Raw genomic sequence first — 25,561 nt, 5'->3', positions numbered from 1 at the left:
CTCGCCGAAGCGCACTGACATGACGATAGAGTTCAGTAGGCAATGAAGGACCAATGTTCGATTGGAAATGACAGTCGGAACACGTTGTGAACGATTGACAACACGTGATTCTCATACGTTCTAAACGATACACCTCGAAATCCGCGGGAAGCTCAACTCAAAACCCTCAGTATCGTTGTTGACATGCTTAAGAGCAAAGTTTTTCAGTCGTGGATATCCCAGCAAACAATTACCAATTAAGTTATAGTTACTACGGTCACAATTTGTTGCTCGGATACCATTTCATTATTTTTTGTATGAATGTACACTCGCCCACAAAATATCGCGGGGAACGCAAGAGGGTGGCCGTTAAGGTCACTGGTTTTAGTGGCGCCCTCCGGAACGCCAGTACGACTGCGCACCGAATAAGCAAACCTGCGCAGGCGCACTGACCATCTAAATCTTCTTAAAACTCTACCCCGCGTTCTCTCTTGCTGACAACGACCACCAAACAGCGTCTGAAAGACGCAACAGTGACGCGCCGCTTTCCGTCGGTCAACCACGTGGTCAAAGTTCGGAGGTGAAAAAAGAAACTGGAGAACAAAATTCACTTTTGTCGCGGGATCATTCGTGCCGCCTCCGCTCTTGGTCACAGGTGACCAGAGTTAAAATTCACATTCGTCGGAGAAGCCGTATTGAGGGAACACGGGACTTCAAGATATTGTTGCTGTTAGAACATTTCTTGGGGACCTACTTCAACGAAATTTCACTTTGGCTCCGAGATTTTTCAGCGCACTGATGGGCGCCGCCTGATCTCGGAGGTCATGCCGAGCAGCCACGCATTCTGGGTCTTGCGTCACAACCGGCGAGCAGTTATGGCGGCGTTTCTTTAGTTTCGATACCAAAATCGACTATTTTTGCGAGCTTTTTGTGACGCTTCCCTTGGTATTTGAAACGTCAAAATTTGCGCGGAGTGTTCTCTTTATTTATAATATCTTAGACTAAAATTATTTTACGCGGTCAAAAATTCGTTACAGTTTTAAAGAGACTGTCTATCGTTTTTCAAGGACCTTCTGTATTGTAGCGCAATAGAAAGTATACCATTCGAAGTACCTAAAAGTGCAGCGGTTTCTTTAATAAGGTAGCAGAAATTTTCACAACAGAATTTACAGATCAGCGTAGTCTCTCTTAAAACTGTGTACGGAAGCCTACAACGCTGATCACTGGACGCGATGGCAATCTCGGAGGCCATGCATCAATGCGCCACTCCGTTCACCGTGTCCCCGTTATTTTGTATAAGGCGACCACTTTTCGATAAACGCGAGCTGGAAACAAGAAAACACTTATGCCTTTACGCAAGATACACATAAAATACAGCTTAAGGCCACACAATATTGTATCCTACCGCACTACCACTCGCCGCGGTGCTTTTTCGTTACGTGACAGTAGACGGACAGGTTGTGGTGTTTTCACCGTCAAGCCACGCTACATGTCATTCTTGTACAGCTCTAAGAGCCAAATTATAAATATATTTTCTTGTTTATGGGATACAAGCATGCTCGTTTCCGTCAATATGACGCACGGTCTTCTCATTCCCATCACAGTCCAAAGACATTTTCCTAAGGGCAGAGAGTCCCTTTAAATTGACAGTAAAAAGAAATACTAAACCAGTTGAGAAGGACAATTAATATTTCAGAATTGTATTTCTGTTCATTTTGTAGTAAGCGATTAATTACTTTATTTCGTTATCTTTTACTTCGTTTTCCTTTTTTATTTTCGAGCCGAAACTCCAGCCCCAACACGTGAGTATGACGTCGCGGACTTCAAGGTAGTTTCTCGTATTGGAGCCTTACGGCACAGTAAAAGTTCTCAAAACATGCCAAATTCCTTCTTTGGCTCCTTAAAAATGCAACGCTGGTAAACTTTGCCAATACAAAGATACATATATATCCACTTCATACTTTTTTTGAAGTTTCGTAGAACAATAATTTACCAATACAGTTTCACTCGTCAGTTGACATATCTACTTCTCTGTCATGTCAGAGGCTTAGCTCCTCCATTCAATCTAATGGAAAAAAGAATAAAGCTGTACACTGATGTGTCGGCGGTAAATGAACGACGCGACCAACTGCAAACATCTTCAGCGCTCTGAACTGCTTTGACGTTTCGCATGTCGCTTACTCTGGCGTTGGCATGAATCGATATTTTTGCCACTCACGCCTCCTGCGTCCAAGTCACGCTGAACTAGGACTTAAGAGGAAGCTTTAGCTCGGGCCCAACTCCGACGCGGCCTATTCAAATACATGTAAAAACGCAAAAACGTTTTTCTGAGATAACCCCTGAACCGATTTTAATGAAATTTGTTGCATTTGAGAGAGAAAGTTAAATTCTAGTGACTGTTGGAAGCGGAATTTTGATTTAGGGCTTGAATTTTGTTAAAAGGATTTTCAAAAATTCAGACGTATGAAAAAAATAGAAGCACGAAGTTTACAAACTAATAGCTCTGCATCAAGAACAGATATCGCGATTCTGTAAACGGCATCCATTAGACCATTCAAAGCGGACAAATTTGATATGTCAGTTTACATCTTACGTGAATTTGTTACGTTGTTTACCCGAGCTAAAGCTTCCTCTTAAGAGGAAGCTTTAGCTCGGGTACCCTATCTAAATACAGGTAAAAGGAGAATTCGTTTTTATCGGCAACCACTGCACCAAACTTGACGAGGTTGGTTGCATTTAAAAGAAAAACTTAAAATATAATGACTTTTTGTTTCGAATTTTTTATTTAGGGCGTGAATCTTTTATTAAAAATTGGCAAAAATCGAAAATTTTCAGAAAACGAAACTGTCAAGTTTACAACTCCGTAACTCAGCAATGAAAAGTAATATCACAATTATGTGAATTGCATCTAATAGTACATCTAAAGCGGACAAAATTTATACGTTACACATGAATCTCAATACATCTTGTAGTGTGTAAATACAGCTTTTGCAGAACCCTTGTACACAACTTAGTGAATTCACGTAAGATGCAGTGGCGTAGCTACAGGGGGGGCCGGGGCGCCGTGGGCCCCGGGTGCAAGGGGTCAGTGGAGGGGGGGGGGGGTGGTGTCATATACGTCTGAAGACACCCCTTTTTCCGCCGGCTACACCCGGGGGGAGGGGGGGGGGGGGAGACCTATGGGCCCCGGATGCCAGACGACCTAGCTACGCCACTGGTAAGATGTAAAATGACATATCGAATTTGTCCGCTTTTGATGATCTAATGGGTGCCGTTTAAATAACAACGATATCTGTTCTTGATGCAGAGCTATTAATTTGTGAGCTTCGTGCTTCTATTTCTTTTCAAACTTTCGAATTTTCGAATATCTTTTTACCGAAACCCAGGCCCTAAATCGAAATTCCGCTTTCAACAGTGAATAGAATTTAACCTTCTCTCTTAAATGCAACATATTTCATTAATATCGGTCCTGAGGTTATCTCAGAAAAATGTTTTTGCGTTTTACATGTATTTAAATAGGCCGCGTCGGAGTTGGGCCCGAGCTAAAGCTTCCTCTGGCTCAGAACTGGCTCTCGGCATGCAATGTTGCTCGGAGCACTTTGCTGCACTTTACTTTCGCTTTCTCAGAAACGTAACCGTATAAAAGTTTTATCGCACACACTAAAAGTAAAAAAAAAATAGAGAATGAATTTTACAATAAGTTATGTTGACATCACGACTTCCAGCGACAGCTCCTTCGAAGTAGCAAATACAAATCTCGAAGGCAATGCATTTGCGTATATGCATTGACATGTTTCAGCCAATCTCATAGACCACAATTTAGCTCTTATTTAATTATAAAACCGAGGTGTGAAACCTGTACTATACATACAGCATCAGTAATCACCGAAAAATTGTAGAAAACTTTATGCCTGAAGCAGAACCGTCAGTAACTAGACTACAACGTAGTCACCATGAGCTGATCCTCAGACAATCCACCATGCGCGTTTTGTAAACAAGAAATGGCGTTTAAACGAGAGGGCACGGACACAGCGCTGTTGCAAGATTTGCAGGTGAGCGTTCTTTACTTTATAAAATTGATGTTTGCTAGCTCTATATATACAAGTCCTTCATAACCGATCGTTTTGTTCTGTTTGGGGCACTTAATCGCACAAGCGCACTCGCACAGCGAAGCTAGTTACAACAGATGAGCATTAGCTTTCAGGCTACTGATCAGCGATTCCTTGCTTTATTCTATATTTAGAAACGACGAGTTAGCGAAATTCTTGTCAGCCACATACCGGAGGACGAAGCTCTTCTACTCAAGAATGGAAAGTAAGTTCAGACAAGGTTCTCTCAGTGATGCTCATCGTTATCGAGCCTGATAACCTGCTTTATATTTCAGATACGCATGTACACTGTGCTCGCATCGACCCGTCCTCGACACCATTGAAATGCTTGCCATGCACAGAAAGGGCAAACGACACTTGATAAGTAAGACATTTTCCTCAATTTGTTGCTGTTGTTCGTTAGCCCCACATCTTGCGAAATGGGGCAACTTTCGCGGATAAAATCACTTTCACGAGAGTTCGCGTGTCTATACTTCATCGATGCTACATCTCACAAGCTGGTTGTAGCACTGCCGAAGGTACGAGGCATACACGGGCAATATGCTTGCGTAGCGCTATATAGTTCCGGGCGTAACTGGCTGATTACTGGAGACTTTTAGTGCGTCTGGTATCCCGGCAAGCGCGGGCGGTTTGACGGTTTAGCGGTGGCGTAAACGTGAGTGGCCAGATTGGTGGCGCCAGCTGGTGGCGCAAAGCTCAACCACACAAACACAAAGCTAAATACTATATTCTGCTTAGCTACTGGTGCAAATTTTTGACAGCGGCGTAATCGTGTTCACAATTACACCGCTGCCAAAAATTTGCACCAGCAGCAAAGCAGGATATAGTGGGTTACTGCAGTTTTAGCTCTGTGTTTGTCTGGTTGAACTCTACGCCACCAGGCAGCTGCTCCGCTCTGGCTGCTCACGTTTACGCCCCCGCAAATCCGGCAATCCGCCCAAACCACCCCCATTTGCCGGAATAGCGGACAGGCTAAAAGTCTCTATTGGCTACACTAGAGAGCTTTATTTTTGCTCGCTACGTGATACGGTACAGCGATACATGACACATTAGGACCTTTGCTCTCGTACGTCGTATACCGCCGTATGCTGTAGTATACCACAGTTACCGCAGGTAACCGTAACAGCCACCCTAACCGTGGCAATATGGCAACATCCATAGAGTGCCGACCACTCGCTTCAATACGAATTCACGCTTGTTACTGGCTCTCTGCCCTGTTAGCAAGAAACAAGTTGCAAGATCCGTCATCGCTAAACATGGAGGAAGGAAAAGATATGGGGGAGCATACTTCAAGTTGATTTTAGCTAAACCTGGTGGCCCAACACGTGATCACATGTCAGAGGGCGCGGTTGGTTTTAGTGTTCCCGCTCTGCAGGCAGAGCCACGGCGGGGCAGCTGAATAAAGCGCGCACAGGATAAAAACTACTGGCATAGATAGCTACTGGAAACAAAATGTCTCAGCAAATCTATCGATTCTTGCTCCGTGATCCCGACCCAAGAGGTCACGTATTGGACCACCACAGTGGCTTCACGGAGCGTGCGATTGCCAAGGCTGGCTGCGTGAAGTAATGCTTCCTCCTATATTTTTCCTTCCACCTGTGTCGCTAAGTCTCAACTCAAGCTGAGGTCAAATCATTAGGCATGTTTTGTCACTGCCACTAACCATAATAGCCACCCTAACTTTGGCAACATGGCAGCGTCCATACTTCGCCGACCACTCACTTAAATCCGAATTCACGCCTATTACTGGCTCTGTGCCCTATCAGCAAGAAACAAGCTGCAAAATTCATCATTGCTAAGTCTCATGTCAAGCTGAGGTCGAATAATTAGGTATGTTATGTCGTAATTATTGAGATTAGCTGTTTGTTTTCACGCTGCTGGGACTACAGGCACGGCACTGAGCCGTAAAACTGGTTTGATTTCTATTTAGCAGACCGCACCACAGCATTAGCACCAGTGATGCGTTGACGAAGCAGAACGCTATAAAAGCCTAGTTTTTCACTGCGTCATTAATTCCCTACCCTGCTCTAGCATAGTACGTGATGACGGTAATGAGCAAATGCCTAGTAGATGCTGAGCAGATGCTGTGGCACAATTTGTAAGGGCATTCACCTGTACTATTTGCTAAGGAGGCTGTAAGGTAACTGCAGGGAAAGCATACAGGTAAAGTGAAGCCCTGCGGTTACATGCATGTAAATGCAGCTTATGGTTACGGCGTCAAAAGGTTTTCGCGTCAATCCACCAACCATGGAGCATGTAACAGGATGGCAAGCAGATGCTGAGCAGATGACATGGTGTGGATGAGCACGTCTCGAGGGACATTCAGCCTTCCTATTGGCTAAGAATTCGTGTAGCTTCCACAGTGTTGCAACGAGCTTGTGAGATGGAGTATAGTCACCGGTTGCGTTGAAATAATGAAAGCTACCTATCCCTAAGATATATATAATGAAATGGAACTTTAGCAAGCAGAAGATGCCGAGAGAAGACGGAATAAAATTATTTGCCTCCAGTTACTGTTTTGTTCCTCCAATAATTGCCCAAGAAAAATTTAACCACTCGGTTCCATTGGTGCTTCGTGGATGTAACTGAACAATCCGTTTAGCTTGACCTTATGCGCACCAAGATTGCAACAAAACATTCAGAATCTCATCAGTAGGTCAGGATGGATTTACAAAAACAATAAAGGGGGCAGAAAAATTAAAAAAAGACAAAGATGACACAACATTGTTTGCAATATTGCGACCGTTTGTGACATTTGTGACATGCATTTGCTAAACTGAGTACAGAGATATGAGTACTAACATATTTAACTTTATTTGGTGGTGGAGGGGGTAGGGGTATTCTACAGATTCTTTTATGATCTGGATTAATTAAAATTTAGAATAAATGATAGTGGAAATGCAACTATTACATTAATAACACTGAAATTTCTTTCCTTCACATCTAAACAAATGTCTTGCCATGCCCTTCCTCTTCTGTGAGATGGATGCCATGCTCATAAACTAATTTACTAAACATGAATTTTATCACTGCCCCTCCCCTCCCCCCCACATTTTGTTTTACTGCCACAGCAGTTAAAAGCTCGAAACTGGTTCAAAGTATAACAGTGTGACTTCTTAAGTGAGGAAAATTGTTGTCTGAGCATGTATTCCACAGGCCATGGCAGGCAGTATGGTTGCAGACAAGGGCAATGTTATATGTGTCACAAGGAAGTTGTTCTTGAGAGGATGGCCGTGTGCACAGTGAGAGCCTGCTGCTGTAGCAGTAAAGGAGTTCAAAGCCGACAATACTACTGGAGTGTTCCTTGTTGTGTTTTCCCTTCTTCTGCTTTGTCTGTGAGGATGATTAATTTTACATGTACAGCCATTGTATTCACATCGTGATGTTGTATTTAATTATTGTATTTGTTTTATTGTGATTTTATCTGGAGCATCACACTTTTCTGTGTTTAAATTTTTGTATTGTTGTGTGTGTTGTGCACCACTGTCATATGCTGATGACATCTGCCAGTAAATGAGGGCTCACTGCTTAAGTGAGCACATTTTCTTCACCCCTTGCCTTGCTCCAGTTTTTTTGGAATGGGATAAGAATTGCATTGATTCATTGTTTTATATTGCACAATTCACAGGAAGCTATTTCAATCACATTCTGCAAGAAAGCCCCCAAAGAAACCAGGGCTGGGATGATGTAGCGATTCGATTTCAATTCACTTCCTTTCTGCACTTGTCAGTAGCAGAAGCAGGGCCCCACCTACTTTACCACCACAGTCATCCATACATGAGTGGTGGATGTTCTGAAAGGAATAAAATTGAGCGAAATCGCTACATCATACTGACCCAACCTCTGTTTATCGGAGGCTCAGTGAATCATGAGGGGCCCACTACTTTGATTATAAGTGAAGAATGTCGATGTTTTCATGTTGTGAAATTACAAAGAACAATTAACTTTAGGCATAAGTGAAGAACATTTGCATGTGCCTGATCATCATCATTAGCCTATTCATGTCCACTGCAGGACAAAGGCCTCTCCCAGTGATCTCCATTACCCCCTTCTTGCACTAGCTGATTCCGTCTTATTTAACAGGGATAGTTGGGCTAGTTGGTAGTCGATATTGGAATGCATCATGTAACCGCGCAAACAAGAACGGACAAAGAAGGAAACACACAGGACAGGTGCGGCTGTGTAACCGCACCTGTCCTGTGTGTTTCCTTCTTTGTCCGTTCTTGTTTGCGCGGTTACACGATGCATTTCAATTCCGTCTTATGCCTGCAAATTTTTTATATTTCATCACGCCACATAACTGCGTGCTGTCCTCGACATTGCTTCACTTCCCTTGGCACTCTAATAGGCTGTTGGTTATTTGCCCTACGTATTACATGGTCTGCCCAGCTCCAGCTTTTCCTCTTAATGTCAGCTACAATAATGGATACCCCCATCTGCTCTCTAATTCACACCGCTACCTTCCTGTCTGAACATTAGGCGGAACACCTAATGTGTGTGTGTGTTGTCAAATGTTCTTTTTTTTTTGTTTTCTTTCAGATTTAACTCGGCACTTGTCACATACGAAATGGAAGGAGCAGGAGCTGCAAAAAAGGCTACAGGAGGCGAATGCAGTGTCAGGAGCAACGGCAACCAGCTTTGATCGTACCAAAGTAAGACGTACTGCATTAGCAAAACTGATGGAGGTTTTGTTAGTGGCAGTAAACACCCTTGAGGTGCCAATTAACTTTTTCCATTGAATATTGCAACATTTTTTGCATCATCAGACTTGTGAAAAGGATACAGCTGCACAACAGATCAAGAATTTTCACTTCTTCAGCGAGCTTTGTCAAGTTTACAGTACATGGACTAAATGTGAGAATTTGCTACAGGAATGTCAGATGCGAGAATATCAACTATTTCATCTGTAACACACTTGGAAAGCACTATCCAGACACTTAAATAATGTGCCAGGTGTGGAACATAGTGAAAAACATAAGATGCAAATTTACTACATGATGACACACCAACACCGCGAGGGAACGTTAAGCTGTCTGTCTTCTAACTCGTTTTACTAAAACACTTTACGCATACTATTGAAACTTGCAGCACGACCTGCTATGCTAAGACAGTGGCTTTGGCGTTGTGCTGCTGAGGTTGAGGCCATGGGTTCGATTCGGCCATGATGGCCACATTCCAATGGGCCAGGCACATGTGTAGTATATGCATAGGATGCACGTTAAATATCCTGAGGTGGTCAAAATTAATCTAGAGTCCCCTCCTGCGGTGTGCCTCACATTCTAAATATTATTATTTCATCAGTACTTTTGTTTTTTATGCACTGTCTTGGCATGTGCAGTTGTGTACACAGCACCTGAAGGGGTCAAGAAAAAATTTTTTTTAAACATTCTGCTGTGACTTTTGTGTCAGAAAGTAGGAGTAAGATGGGAGGCATTTTGTGGCTCCATGAGTAAAAATGTATGAAGTCAATGTTGTGCTTAAGCAGATGCATTATAAGACAGTAGCAAACTATGACTAAGATTTGGACAACTACATTAAAGACTAATATGGCAGTGATAGTAAAATTTAACGAAATGTAAATTTGTGATGTGACAGAAATTCGCTGCTTGGTAATTACATGCTCATCATCTTGGCAACCAGACACGTAGGAGTGTAACTGGAATGAGCAGTAGATCAAACCAGGAAATTAGAAAAGAAAAAAACAGCAAAGCTTGTATGTTGGCATAAATTCTTGTCTCACTATTTTTCTTCAACAGGTTTTAGCCTGAGTATATTGTGACATGCATAGTTGTTACCAGTCATGCACAAATGCTGCAGGAGTGGAAGCTTTTTCTTAAAGCATGCTTTGTCTTTGAGCATGATTTGTCATGCCTGGTGCAGCCTTTCTGCTTATATTGCTAATAATTCAGGAATGCAGCGGTAAATGCAGCTCAAAGGGAATTTGTGTACAGAGGCTAGGCAGTTCTGTTCTCAAATTTTGCCACTTAATGTTGCAATCAATGACTCCAGCTTTTTCATGTACCTATGTGGTACTGGGAGGATGCAGCTTTTTATGAGATATGCTAAAAAAAAATTTGCTGGAAAGGTATTAACTAGAGGTAGGAGAATATAAGCTTTCTTGAACATGAATTGAATATAAATAGTAAGTATAGAATATCGAATCGAATATTGAATACTGGTCACAAGAAGACACAGGAATAGTTGCAGCAGGAATATATATTTTGTTGTTATTAGGTACCATGCATGGACTGATTAGTGAAAAAGAAATTGCTAACTATTGTGCACAATTAACACAAGTTTTAAACACAGTATCATTGTTTTAATGGTTTCCTTTGATTTCCATTAAAACAACTGCACAACTCCCCTCTCAGCATCTCTAGAACTTGGTTTGCAAACAAGCTTTACAAGAATAAATGGCAACAGTATGACTAGTTTTGTGAAAATGCTAAGTAAATAGTAATTGAAGAATGATCGGAAGTTCTGGAAAAAGAAAAGGAAAAGCCTCTGAAGGACATGTGTGCCTTAGATACATGTAGAAAGGCTCGCTGCAAGGAAAACATCACTGATTGTAGCATAAAAGATAAAACTACTAGTACATGACTAGACTGCAAAAAACACCAATGGATAGATACGAGTATAAGTCACCATCTGTTTGTAGGTTTCCGTCTGAAACCAAAAACAAAGCGCGCAGTTCTCATTTTATTTTGCATTGCTTTGGAAACTGATGTTGTTTCACTTATTGTAATTTGCGATACCTTGTTTAACAGGTGCATAATAGTAACCCAAATTTAAAGTCGATTGTTGTGAAATATGTGGATAGTTTTGATATTCTAAACTACCGAATAGTTTATTTTCAAATACGAATGCAACTATTTAGTGTATAATATTCAATTCATACCTGAAACTTCAAATATTCGCTCGCCCGTAGTATTAACCCTTTAAGGACAAGAAATGCCAGACGAAATTGTGTAGATTTTATTAAATGTGCAAAATGCATTGATAATAGGGATATTTAACAAATGGAAAAAGTATCTTGCAGAAATATTTTCTGCAATCGGCGGGCAACGCTAATAACAGAGCTGGAAGCAAGCTTCATCCAAAAGCAACCTATGGCTTCGTTTGGAATTCAAACAGACAACTCTCATTGAATGGGAAACACAGCTGTACATTGCATTTCCTCCACATTACCTGTATGATACCACTGCAGCCAGTGATCTTGTACTGATCGTTCTCATCTGACAATGCTTTCAAAAGAAAGTGAGTCATGCCAAATTTTCTTTTTCATTCTCTTTTCCTGCTCTGATCCAACAAGTGACACATGCTGCCTGTTGGTCAATGTTGGCCAAAGTCATTTAGCCTGAAATGCCATGCTGACAACCGAAACTCGTCAAGAAAAAAATATGTTTTCTGGTGTGTTGCCTGTCGGCAATAATCGTCTATGAAGTGTTGACTAGGCTTCCAGTAGCGTGTCATTTTGGTTGCAGCTCACAAGCTTGGTGTTCACTATTCCAAAACGAGGCAGACTTGGAAGCAACATCAAGATAACTGATTGCTTCACTCTTCATCAAAGTCCTCCTCAAGAATAGTAAGAGACTGTTTCTTGGATAACGAAGGCATGAAGAGCAAGTGGAAACATACTTTTGTGGAAGCAGCTTCTCCTGCATTATTGCACTCTCCTGCATACATGTACATGGATGTACATTGTTACACTTGTCTGTTGGCACCCACAGGAATGTTGAACAAAGGGCACCCTGCGGACATGCTTCAGCTGTTGCAGTTTACAGGGGCTGTTACCACTAGATGCGGGTGTCATAGATCTGCTGACAAGCCCAGCATTCCAGCAGGAGGGTGCTCAGCTTTGCAATGCGGTCATGAGCCTCTCTCTGTTCAAGCAACCTGATATTGCCGTCATTGTGAAACTCATCTGCCGAAACCTGTGCGTTTGTCAAGTGTCAAACAGCTGTCATCTGGAGATGTTCATGGGAAACCAAAATTGCTGCAAGCAGTGTAAGCTGACCATCACAGAGAGCCAGCTAATTGCTGAAAGGAGCCAACATCCGACCACGAGTACGGTTTTGACAGCTGCTTTCCGAGTGCCTCGTCATTGTTTCATATGTGGGGGCGAAGGCACACCATGAGAGGCGAAGTCTAGGGGGGAGATACGACAAAGTGTGCATAGTGCTGCGAACATTTCGACCATTTTGATTGGCCGCGATATGGCCATTGAATTTTCTCGTCCAGTGACCGATGGTAAACGACTGCTTAAAAGTGGACATCTTGAATGCTTTGTGCAGTGTGTGCTCAGTCAAGTAAATTGCTCAGGCTTGTAGTAGTGTGCTCCGGCATTCAGTGGGCTTTGATTTAATCATATAGACCTTTTTATCGGGCGAGGAGGATAGGGCACGCGGGGAGCCTTTCCTCCTCTCTGGCTTGGGCGATCTGGCGCGGCGCTCCTTGAAAGTATTGCTGTCGCAGGCTGCGGAACGATTTCGAGATGTTTTAGATCGTACTCTGTGAAATTTATGCCATGTCCATTCATATAAGGTTGTCAGGGAAGCCTTTCGGTGCATTGGTTAACTACAGTAGCGGAAATATGTCTTGGGGGCGCAAAAATGTGACACGCTTTATCAGCCGTGGTGTACGCACATTATCAGTCGCGATGTGTGTATGTGTTGGGAACTATTTTGCTTATATCGGTTTTAATTCAACAGAGAAAACCGGTGTCTCTGTATTACCAGCATTAAATGATAAATCAGCTCACTGTCTGATCGCTTGGCATAGGGAGTAAAACATAAAGCATAAGAGCGCATGCTCGTGCACGGCTAACCTAAGGCAACCACGAAACATCTAAGCGGCAGGCACTATCAAATATCTGTGATGATCCGGCATCGTTCTCGCGCATTTCAAGTCTAGTAGGCTTGAAATTACTATATGTCTACGCTAGCCTTCCTGCATGAGGCCGATGGCGCTGCTCAACACAGCGATCACTGCGGTTGGTGAACCAGCACGATACATATGTAAGCTGTGCGCTTCGGCATTGCCTTTTTGGTCTGTATACAGCCATAATATATGAGAGGCATCGCATAAAAGCAATGCAATGGCTATATTTTAGGACAAGATTTCCGTAATACGTGTGAGTGCGTCGTAGAGAACGGAAGGAAATTAACTGAAAAACAAAAATTCAGTTATCATCCTCTTTCTCAAAAAAGCAAGAAAAAACGGGCTAACGCCACAATACGACCTCGCATAGTCACGCCGCACAATGTTTATAGATATATAACTGCCGATGCCGTATGCTTGGACCATGCGGTATATAGAACATAGATATCTGTAATTCAGCACCTACCACTGCTTAGGACGCTCGCGCAGTTCGTAAACAGTCCCTTTGCTGGACAAGCTTAATTCAGACTGTAAGGTATGCTGCTATTACTTGACAAAACGATTTTATTCAGGGGCGGAAACCTCATCCATCGAACCAAGTAGTCGCTCAATGTAACCTGCAGCGAACAGTTTGAACGCTTGTCAAAGTATAGCATCACAGCTCCTATCATAGCGGAACGATACCCATGCTGTTACGATCGTTGCATATCTTTCATGGCTCCTAAACTGCGGCTTAGAAATAGAGGATAATATATACTGCAATAAGGTCACAGTGAATGGAACATTCAGAAATACACAATTGATCTCCGAGGCTGATTGTAGGCTCAAATATGCGCGCACACATTGCGCTACGTGTTCCGTCCACCCCAACGCCAGCAGAAACTCCGGCCATGGTGCCTTAAACCACTTCAGCACGTCTCACAGAACTGTTTACCACGTAGAAGACGCACGTCATACTAAACACACTGCATGACCGCGAAAACAAACGCCAGAACCTATCGCTGAGCGCATACCTGCCATGCAAAACACCGCTTTCACCCAAGCCAGTATGGTGCTGCTCATAGGCGGCGCCACTGTGCTCACAATATGGCGGTGCCTACGAAAAAACGGTGTATAGACCACTCAGATACAATTGGCTCCTATAGCGATGGAGCCAGTTGTCAATATGTAGAATAAACCCGTTTCTCGTTTCCTTCAACTTCCCCACCTCATCTCCTTGCCAACATGCAACTCTTGGCGATAGAAACGGATGATGGTATAGGTGTACTTAGCCAGTGTAATGCGATGCCTCAGTATAGGCCAGGCCAGCTACCACATTTTAGGCATTCCGGCATTTTAGGCAAGTGCTTCTCTGTGTAACGCCTGACTCCGAACCACGAACCGCAGAACCAGATCTATTTCTATTCCCACACCTCATGTAATGGCCTTAGTATGGAACGTTTCAGGTATACTAAATAAATAAGCAAACAGTTGTTATGCTATGATAACGGCACATGCATAACAGCCACAATCGCCATGTGTGGGGAGGAATAAAACAGCTCACAGCACCAATGTACAGTTTGAAAAGGGATTAGACATTGGTTTCTCTTGTCTCCAAAGTGCTTTCTTGCCACTGCCACTTCCCCATGCATTGTGTGTGATTCATCTAGGAGTTGCACAAGAAAGGAATGGCCCAGCTGATCTCACTGATACGGGTGTCGCTTACACCTCGCAAACAAAAAGTTCCTCCATTAGGGCGAAAAATCTTATGATAAGAAATTGCCTGACTGGGGCAAATGTGAGGACATGCATACGTGCCAACTCTTCCGAATGCTTTGCAACGTTTATGAATTTGGGCTCGTTTTACTATTTTATGAATGTTGTGCAAACTTTATCGAAATATATATTCTGTTCGCAAAAAAGCTTCACTCGCTGGTTTCCGAGCTTTTCTTTGAAAGCTTCATCACCTTAGAAAGGACATCACACAAAGGTTAAGACAATTAAGTTCTTGAAGCATGCGACATTGGAAGCTTCAAGGTTGCTGAAAAAGTCACTGCACTGTCCCAAGTTTGCTGCTTGTGTGCTGTGTCTAAGGATAAATCATCATCTATTCCTGAAAAGGCATGTGTTTAAGAACACATGCCTTAAGAATACATGTGTTTAAGAACACAAGTTGGCAGGTATGGACCTGAATACATAGGATTGGGAAAGACAGCAAGACATGGATGAGGAAGGGATTCTCTGGCACATGTGTATATATGTTCCCGTTGAGGGGCACTTGCCACTGCATTATTGACTTGTTGCGGACTATAGTTGCAATGATGTGTCGTTGCTGTGGTAACCCTGAGGCTGTGCTCAAGGACAAACTTTTCCAACTCAATGTGAAATGCTGTATAAGATCTTCTACTTCTGAAAAAAAAAAAAAAAACATCTGATGTGTATTCACGCATTTCCACTTTTTGAACTGTGTACTACCACTTTTAAAAAAATCTGGATGGGATCCTTATTGTTTGGCACTACCTTGCTCTCAGCTTTTAGGTTCTGCACCAGTGAAGGCCACAAAGAAGGCACCACGCCTCAAGCTCATGAAGGCAGCACCTTATAGCAGCTGTTGTAAAAAAAAAGGAGGCGACCAAGGAGCCACTGGTTCCAGTGGTGAGTGCAATTTTTAACCCTTCCTTTCTTTCACACATCTTGTAGCTGTGGCATTGCGCTGCCGATCGTGAGGACTTGGGTTCGATTCCCAGACAATAATATTGCACTCCGATCTAAATGAAAGTTAAAAACTGGCAATTTTGCATGAAGGCAGAGCATTAAAAAGGTGATAGCAAGGTTAATCGTTGCACTGAAGGCATCTCAGAAAGCTGGCATGATGAAGAGCATCACCAGCAGCATTGCAAGCATTGCACCTCGATGGTGCATGAGATGACATTGAAGAAAAACGGTCGGTGTTTGTCAGAATCCAAAGAAAGGATTAGTACATAAATTTCGCTTGAGGTTTACTCTTTGCATTGCTCAGACCTCTGCATGCATACAGCTGCTCAACAGGAATGCTAACATGTGTCCAAAGCACTCATGCCAGCAGCAGAAGCCATATTGCAGCCCTGACTCTGGCAGAGCTGATTGGGCAGACTGTAATGGTGCAGCCACTCGGCTTTCACACTTTTGCAGTCAAATGTAATGCGTGTCTCTGGAGACCTAAGCTTCCATGAGCGGGCTGCACATGTGCCTCGATACCGTGGCAGCAAGACAATGCCCACTGCAGCAGTGCAAATCTGCCTTGAGCATCCGTATAATTGCCATCATGATGAAATACTTGTGTACTGAGATTTTGGTGCATGATGTACATCGATTTAGGTACAGGTTAAAGAGCCTCGGGTCATGAAAGTCCATGGCTCACCTCTACAATGTGTCTCATAGACCAGGTGTTACTCTGGGATGTAAAGGCCAGTCATTCAGTCTTTCGTGTAACCCTGTTCCAGCATGTTCTACTGCTTTCTCGTAACAATGTATCAAGACAAGTTGTGTCACTGTATGGCTGCTCTATTTTATTTCTAAATTTTATCACACTTGGAGCTCGTAGCATAGATCAGAAAGATGGAAGGATAGCACGCGTGTAAGGTTCACTACGATACCCTGGTGAGCTAGTTGGTGCATTTCTGTTAGCACTGAGTGACTGTGCAAATAAGCACAAGGAAACATGAACAGCACGGGCACTCTTCCTGTCCAAGTCATTTTTGTGTGGTTTGCATTTACTTGCAGAGTCATTCAAGCTAACAGGTGCACAAGCTTGCAGGAAGTAGGCAATGATATTTATGTTAATGCTAATACCTCTGCGGGAATATTTTTACAGGAGACATTTTGCCATTACTGGGTACATGAGAACAACTCACAGGCAACCCGGTCATATGTGAAAATCTATTCTCACTTTTGAATGAGTGTAGTTTATTCACTGATTGCCACTTTGTCACTTAGCATGACAGAGGTCCCTCCAAAATATTTACAAAAATATTGTTCAGGGGATATCATTCTGAGGGACTGTGATGACTCTGCTCATCTGGCCTTCTACAGTTGGAACTTTCTTTAGTTCCTTGCACCTCCACCAAAGATGATACGGGGACATGTCAAAAGGGGTTTGTATGCACTATTTACACAACGAGTGGTGCCACTACAACAAAGATGGCAGGCCGGGACAGAGCTCGTCCTCTTTCTCGTCTGCTATACTGCAAATTCTTCCTCTTCGTCTGCAGAATGGGTGGCTCATAACAATATTTAGAAAAAGTCTGCGATGTTGGCTCCTATAATGAAAAAGCCACCTTGCATGGCATTCTGATGTAAATAATTCAATATTCTGCAAAATTACCTATTCACATTATTATTTTGAAGCGTTCTCAACTAAAGAATGTTGTTACACTTTTTGCTAGCTCAGTGCCATCAACAGCCATCTGCATCTCTGGTTGTACTGGTGATGTAGCAGATTCTCTTTGAAGCTTTTTTGTGTGGGCAAAGAGGGATCTAAATGTTTTGGAAATTATTGCAAGTTATCAGCAGAAATAGTTTTCAGAATTTTAAACCAACCAGTGATTCAGCAGTTAATAACCTGTTGTGACAACAACGCATTTGTGCACCTGGGTGATGTCATCGTCGTCGTCATCATCATCATCATCATCATCATCATCATCATCATCATCATCATCATCATCATCAGCCTAGTTACGCCCACTGCAGGGCAAAGGCCTCCCCCATACTTCTCCAACAACCCTGGTCATGTACTAATTGTGGCCATGTCGTCCCTGCAAACTTCTTAATCTCATCCACCCACCTAACTTTCTGCCGCCCCCTGCTATGCTTCCCTTCCCTTGGAATCCAGTCCGTAACCCTTAATGACCATCGGTTACCTTCCCTCCTCCTGCTGTTCATGATCTGAGAATGCCTGCCAAACGCACCCCAGCCCATTCTTATTCTTCTGATTATTTCCATCTCATGATCCGGATCCGCCGTCACTACCTGCCCTAAGTAGATGTATTCCCTTACCACTTCCAGTGCCTTGCTACCTATTGTGAATTGCTGTTCTCTTCTGAGGCTGTTAAACATTACTTTAGTTTTCTGCAGATTAATTTTTAGACCCACTCTTCTGCTTTGCCTCTTCAGGTCAGTGAGCATGCATTGCAATTGGTCCCCTGAGTTACTAAGTAAGGCAATATCATCAGCGAATCGCAAGTTACTAAGGTATTCACCATTAACTTTTATCCCCAATTCTTCCCACTCCAGGTCTCTGAATACCTCCTGTAAACAGGCTGTGAATAGCATTGGAGAGATCGTATCTCCTTGCCTGATGCCTTTCTTTATTGGGATTTTGTTGCTTTCTTTATGGAGGACTACGGTGGCTGTGAAGCCGCTATACATATTTTCCAGTATTTTTACATACGGCTCGTCTACACCCTGATACCGTAATGCCTCTATGACTGCTGAGGTTTCGACAGAATCAAACGCTTTCTCGTAATCAATGAAAGCTATATATGAGGGTTGGTTATATTCTGCACATTTCTTTATCACCTGATTGATAGTGTGAATATGGTCTATTGTTGAGTAGCCTTTATGGAATCCTGCCTGGTCCTTTGCTTGACAGAAGTCTAAGGTGTTCCTTATTCTATTTGCGATTACCTTAGTAAATAGTTCGTAGGCAACTGACAGTAAGCTGATCGGTCTATAATTTTTCAAGTCTTTGGCGTCCCCTTTCTGAAGGATTAGGATTATGTTAGCATTCTTCCAAGATTCCGGTATGCTCGAGGTCATGAGGCATTGCGTATACAGGGTGGCCTGTTTCTCTAGAACAATCTGCCCACCATCCTTCAACAAATCTGCTGTTACTTGATCCTCCCCAGCTGCCTTTCCCCTTTGCATAGCTCCCAAGGCTTTCTTTACTTCTTCTGGCGTTACCTGTGGGATTTCGAATTCCTCTGGACTATTCTCTCTTCCATTATCGTCGTGAGTGCCACTGGTACTGTATAAATCTCTATAGAACTCCTCAGCCACTTGAACTATTTCATCCATATTAGTAATGATATTGCCTGCTTTGTCTCTTAACGCATACATCTGATTCTTACCAATTCCTAATTTCTTCTTCACTGCTTTTAGGCTTCCTTCGTTCCTGAGAGCATGTTCAATTCTATCCATATTATACTTCCTTATGTCAGCTGTCTTACGCTTGTTGATTAACTTCGAAAGTTCTGCCAGTTCTATTCTAGCTGTAGGGTTAGAGGCTTTCATATATTGGCGTTTCTTGATCAGATCTTTCGTCTCCTGCGACAGCTTACTGGTATCTTGTCTAACGGAGTTACCGCCGACTTCTATTGCACACTCCTTCATGATGCCCACAAGATTGTCGTTCATTGCTTCAACACTAAGGTCCTCTTCCTGAGTTAAAGCCCAATACCTGTTCTGTAGCTTGATCTGGAATTCCTCTCTTTTCCCTCTTACCGCTAACTCATTGATCAGCTTCTTATGTACCAGTTTCTTCCGTTCCCTCCTCAGGTCTAGGCTAATTCGAGTTCTTACCATCCTATGGTCACTGCAGCGCACCTTGCCGAGCACGTCCACATATTGTATGATGCCAGGGTTAGCGGAGAGTATGAGGTCTATTTCATTTCTAGTCTCACCGTTCGGGCTCCTCCATGTCCACTTTCGGCTATCCCGCTTGCGAAAGAAGGTATTCATTATCCGCATATTATTTTGTTCCGCAAGCTCTACTAATAACTCTCCCCTGCTATTCCTAGTGCCTATGCCATATTCCCCCACTGCCTTGTCTCCAGCCTGCTTCTTGCCTACCTTGGCATTGAAGTCGCCCATCAGTATAGTGTATTTTGTTTTCACTCTACCCATCGCCGATTCCACGTCTTCATAGAAGCTTTCGACTTCCTGGTCATCGTGACTGGATGTAGGGGCGTAGACCTGTACAACCTTCATTTTGTACTTCTTATTAAGTTTCACAACAAGACCTGCCACCCTCTCGTTAATGCTATAGAATTCCTGTATGTTTACAGCTATATTTTTATTAATCAGGAATCCGACTCCTAGTTCTCGTTTCTCCGCTAAGCCCCGGTAGCACAGGACGTGCCCGCTTTTTAGCACTGTATATGCTTCTTTTGGCCTCCTAACTTTACTGATGTCTTAGTTTACTGTAATACACACAGAGCCATGTCAGATGTCAGTGGGGACACAATATATCCTTTTTGTGCTTGTAAAGCTAGTTTTCTTGCAAGGCAGATTGCCTAAAAAATTCTGGCCTAGTAATATTTTCAGACAGTGCTCACAAGCACAACTTGTTCGTGCTATGTCATGGAAAATGTAGTCGTGGCTCTTGTGATGAAACCATGCGCAAGAGACAAGCTTCAGCATGTGCAGCTAGCACCTCGTGTTCATTTGAACCATGACTGTGGTGCCATTATGAAGGCAAATGGGCAGGGCCAAGAAGTGCAGTCACAAATTAGAAAATGGGACTACAGCAAGACTTGCGCAAACATACAAAACTCTTTTTTTTTTTTCCTCCCTTTCTCTCTGCCCGCACTCCCTTTTCTTTTTTCTGTTATAATTGCTTTTGTGAAGGCTATGAACTTCAACAAAGCTGTGCTGAGGATTTGGCTCAAAGTTAAAGAAATGTAACTTTGACCTTCCTTTTCTATTCTAATAATTAACTTGCTACTGCAAAATCAACTAAAATAGAGCTTTAAAGGATACCTTATCAGTCTAAACCAAATTAGTTTTTCTCTTTAGGCTCCCTTTAAATACATGGGCATTATGTTGCAGCAGCCTGGCACGCCAAAGCATAAAGTAAAATACCGCATAAATGTCTTTTAGTGAAATTCGTGTAATAAACATGGCAACAACTCTTGCAGCAGCAGTAATTGATTTTGCGTATCATTCTTCTTCAATACTTAGGAGTGGAAGAGGTGAAGATGCCAGCCACATCGCAGAATGCAGAGAACCCTCTAGTCAAGGCATACATCAAGAAAACCCAGAGAAAGAACAGCTTTGCCACTGTTGTCGAACAAAGCAAGCGCAGCAGTACGACGCCATCTTCTACAGGTCTGCGGCTAGGTGGCAGCAGTCAATGGTGCGACGTTGACGAGAGCATAGCACAGCGTAGGAAGTCTGTTTCCAAGGGAGTCAAAAAAGATCTTACTGAAGAGGAGGCCAAAGAGAAGGCGAAAGCTCATTACTTTCTCAACTTGCGAATGTGAGTAAAGCAGCCTTAATTACCTCCCGCAGTGACTCATTCACTGTGGCAATCCCCTACTGAGTGTGATGTCACCTGCTTGATTCGCATCCACAGCATCAGCATTTTGAGGGTGGCGAAATGAACAAATGCTCATGCACATGAATATGGTTGTTAGTTGGGCTGGTTAGTATGGCAACATAGTACAACAGACATTGCAAAAGCAGGACGCATATTAAGGAAACGGGTGACACTGGCGCTGACGTTCAAGTAAAGTTTATTGTGCAGTGGCAGAAGATATAGGCAGAGGAAAATGTTTGCAGAAGCTAAAGGAAAACAAGGACATTATGTCAGGGGCAGTCTTTCTATTACGTTAGTGACAACATTTTTCATCACTGCACAATAAATTTTAGCTGGAAGTCAGTGCCTGCGTCATCCTTATCACTGGAACCATCTCCCTGCCTTCATTGCTGCCATCACTGACGTCAACAAATTTAAGAAAACTGCCGCCGATTTTGTATGCCCCTCCTCTCTGTAATGCCTCTGGCCCTGACAGTACTGAAATAAATAAATAAATAAATCCGTTCCCTTAACTCTCTCCGTACCGAGCTGTGTGATATTTACACACTACGAAGCCTGTATACATGATCATGTGTGTGATGGACCACGCCTCTCTGGGGTGGCAATTTATGCCCCAACTAATCATGAATGCACAGTGGAAATGCAGACTGTTAAGATATTTGGAAATGTTTAAAACAGCTAACTGAGGACTGGCAATTTTCATCTTAATTGTGAAAATTACATACTCTGCAGCTTTTTTTCCAAGAGAAAACTTTTTTTGTTGTTGCTTCATGCTAGTTTCAGATAGATTGTAACTTTTACCTTGTTGAGTCATCCTCTACCTTGCCAGTTTTCGCAGAACTTCTCTGGCGAGTATGATTTAGTATTTCAGTTTTGTATATATCAATGAAAAATACAGACAGTACGAGATATCACACATGTTCAAGCCATGCCAACAATATGCAGTTTTTCGATTTTTGGCAGCACTGTGTGGAAAAAAGCAAAGCAACCTTTAGTTGAAATTAATCTTAACTATATGAACTTGTGCATTTTTCATGAAGGATAATAAACAAGCTTGCATTCTTTTTTTGAATAGCTGCAGCCTCAATTTCAACCCAAAGCTGTTGAAACAAAATTTCAATGTGTCTATGATCCCATCCACAGTATGAGCTGTTAATACCAATAGTTTTCGATACATGTTTGTATTTTGTATTAGTTTCAACCAGCTCGTACAGTGTTATGCAAACACAGTATGTCATACATTAATGAGACCAACGGTGTATTGTAAGCTGGTAGCTTTTAACCAGCTAGTCCTCCTTTCTTTGCAGTGAGCATGAATAACAAACCAAATTGTTTTATTGCTAGGCTAGAGTTATTTGAAAAGTTTCTTAGCACACTTAGAGCATGTTCAGCTGTTTACAGAAAGCTGCTGCTTGCATGGTCTCTTTTTAAGTTCTGGATGGGTGCTGCAAAATAGGACGAAATAATTTCAATTTGTACGTGGGCAATTGAAATGCAGTGCCCTCATGCATCCATTCAATAAAAAAAGTGTCCATGGAAGCAGAAAAGTAGCAATAGACCACAGCATTGAGCGTAGGTAGCTTTCAAGAACGTTATGATGGAAAACATCAACTGCAGCAGCTACACAGGACTTTGAGAAATGCTAATGGAATTTTTCTTATTCACATCAATTTGGTCAAAACAAGGACTTAATTTGCTGAAACCACTGTTAAAAGAGCTTTAATTCGCTTCGATCTGGCTGCATTAGCATGCAGTGACATCTTATACATTGCAGGTTTTTTTCACAACCTGGAATAATATGTTACTTAAGAGGTGGCTCATTGCAAACAGCGCCATTGCGTGTCAAATCAGTTCTGCGGGTGACCACTGGGTTCAGTGTGCCCTTGCTTCGAGTTGTTAATTAATTCAACCTTGCTCTGGAATCTTCTAGCCTACTGGTTAGCTCAGATAGAGTGACCACTTCGGAAAGGCGTCAATCCTGGGTTCAGTCCTCGGGTTAGGATGACTTATTTTTCAACTGCAAAGCCCTCTGTCTGAAAAGCCCATCTCGGTTTTCTTCGTAGCTTGATGTTACAGTTGGGTGGATGACAATTTTACCTTTAAACTTTCCTTTCTGAATGCGCTGCAATATGTGAGAACATCTTTATGTCCTTAAATTTGTAGCACTAATTACACACCATCAGTGTGTTTGCAGGCATATTAAGGCATAGAGAGTATAGCCAAACGAGGTCTAATGGATATGATGTCTAAAAAAATTTTTAAATAGCTTTCCTTGACTTCACTGTCTGCTTTATTTGATTGTTAATCAACTAAAGATCACACTTCTCAGTTCCTCAGGTTTTTCTAACTCAATGTATAGCTATTAGAGTAGTACTGTGCTGCGTGGTTGTAATAGTGTTATATGGTATATGTATGAAGTAATATAGTAGTAATAACCTGCCGCGGTAGCTTAGTGGCTGTGGTGTTGCATTGCTGAGCTCGAGGTCTTGGTCTTGAACCCGGCTGTGGAAGCTGCATTTCTATGGGGGCTAATGCAAGAATGCTCACGTACTTAGATTTATATGCAGGTTAAAAAAAGTCTGAGGTGGTGAAAATATATCTCAAGTGCCCACTATAGCATACCACGTAATCATATTGTGGTTGCGGCATGCAAGTCCAGAGAATTTAATTTTGTATTAGTAATAATATATGCAGCCTGACTCCACAGCTGTCATCTTGCTAGTCATCTTGCTAGCTTGAAAGTCAAACATGTGAGTGTGGTTTTGGAGGCACAGTGTTCTCAAACAACTGTTTTGTGATGCTAATGGAAAATGTTGAGTGGAAAACTCGTGAATTAACGAGAGCACGTGCTGTACCCATTGTGCTCTTCACTGATTATCAGGCAAGCGTGTAAGCGTGTAGCAGAGATAGGGGCCAGCCATATCTTGAGCTGCCCTTGTGTTCATTTGTCCACAGGTCTGGCTGGAAGCTGGACAAAGACGGCAAATGGGTCAAAGACGAGAATGTTGAGTTTGACAGTGACGAAGAGGAACCTCCCCCTTTCGACGAAAGTGTGGCTTCCACATCATGACATCTGCTGACGAAAGTAGTTTGTGTGTGCTGGTATAGAATGGAATGAGCATGAGCGCTAATAAGTGGGGCAAAAGCAACAAAGGGAACTCACTCACAGAACACTGCCTTGTCCCATTTAGTGCTGCTCATACTTATGACGTCCACTACTTCTGTAATAAAGACATTCTTTTTCAAAAGTGTGTCCATTGAATTATTTCCCATTTTCTTTGTACATACTGCTATGTGTACGGCTCAACATTTTCCCGTAAGGCACAAAAATAAAATACTCTGAAGTTATTTTACGAACTATAGTTTTAACTAGCGATGTGCGAATATTCAAGATTTGGGATATGTATCAAGTAGTCTATGCTGTTCAAGAATTCACCATTCAGAATTGTTTAGTATTAAGTTTTTTGATATTAGAAGGGATAGCTATCAAACTTATTTCCTTGAAAGAGCGCTCATTCTCGCGTTTTACTATCATTGACGTGAGCTAAACACGAACGCTCAAATTGAACAACTTAGGAAGAAAATGGCGGCGTTTGGCGCTATGCGAAAGCAGCAAATGTAATGACTTAAGGTTAACTATGGTAGCCATAGTAACGCAGCTACCGCTTACAGGAACGCACATTTTTTGCCGCTGTTCTATTTTATTATTGCGGACGTCGCACCCGTCAGGTCACTATCGCAGCGGTGCACGTAGTCAACGGCGCGTAGCGAAGCGCGAGACGCTTCTGGCAGCTGTCTGCACACGATATCTCTCACGGCACATACAGGGGCCGTATTCTGAAACGATCCACTTCCGCGATACTATCTCTTCGGCCACGCCTTCGCCATCTGCCCGCACTGATTGGTTGCTTTAGCATAATCGGATGAACTAAGTGATCCGCTTTTGCTCTACCAGGATATCAGCGCGCGCCTGACGGCGATACTATCGCCGAGGTGATAGTACTGCCGAAGCAGAATACGGCCGTTTCAGAATACGTCCCCAGTTGAGCGCCTTTGCTGAGTCCACGAGGTTCAAATTGAGAAAACTTCAACATCACACTTGTACTATTGTACACCATTGTACACTCTTGTACACCATTTATTTTTATCATTTCTATGCAGCTGTGGCAAGGAATAGACTACAAGAACTGATCTTAGGGTAAATAAACGTTTTGCTAACCTAAAGTTCGTTCGTTTTAACTCCGAGGGAAATCTCTCGCTACCGCAGATTGCTTTGGAGAAGGCACTAGAGTCTTTGGCGGGAGGTGTGGCGTGGGGC

General features: G+C 42.7%; 1 protein-coding gene across 1 annotated transcript; it reads left to right on the top strand.

Annotated features, from left to right (window-relative positions):
• Nucleotides 1-3,925: 3,925 nt before the first annotated feature.
• On the top strand, nt 3,926-24,491 carry LOC126539508 (sodium channel modifier 1-like). The gene is made up of 7 exons (XM_050186378.3): nt 3,926-4,031; nt 4,223-4,293; nt 4,364-4,452; nt 8,628-8,740; nt 15,479-15,602; nt 20,886-21,183; nt 24,199-24,491. Exons 1-7 carry the CDS (start codon nt 3,981-3,983, stop codon nt 24,311-24,313), a joined length of 861 nt encoding a protein of 286 aa, XP_050042335.1. The 5' UTR covers nt 3,926-3,980; the 3' UTR covers nt 24,314-24,491.
• Nucleotides 24,492-25,561: the final 1,070 nt, after the last annotated feature.

This window comes from Dermacentor andersoni, chromosome 11, assembly GCF_023375885.2.
Source record: "Dermacentor andersoni chromosome 11, qqDerAnde1_hic_scaffold, whole genome shotgun sequence".
Lineage (NCBI taxonomy): Eukaryota > Metazoa > Arthropoda > Arachnida > Ixodida > Ixodidae > Dermacentor > Dermacentor andersoni.
Note: the sequence above shows the minus strand (reverse complement) of the source record. Positions and strands in the feature narration are given on the sequence as shown.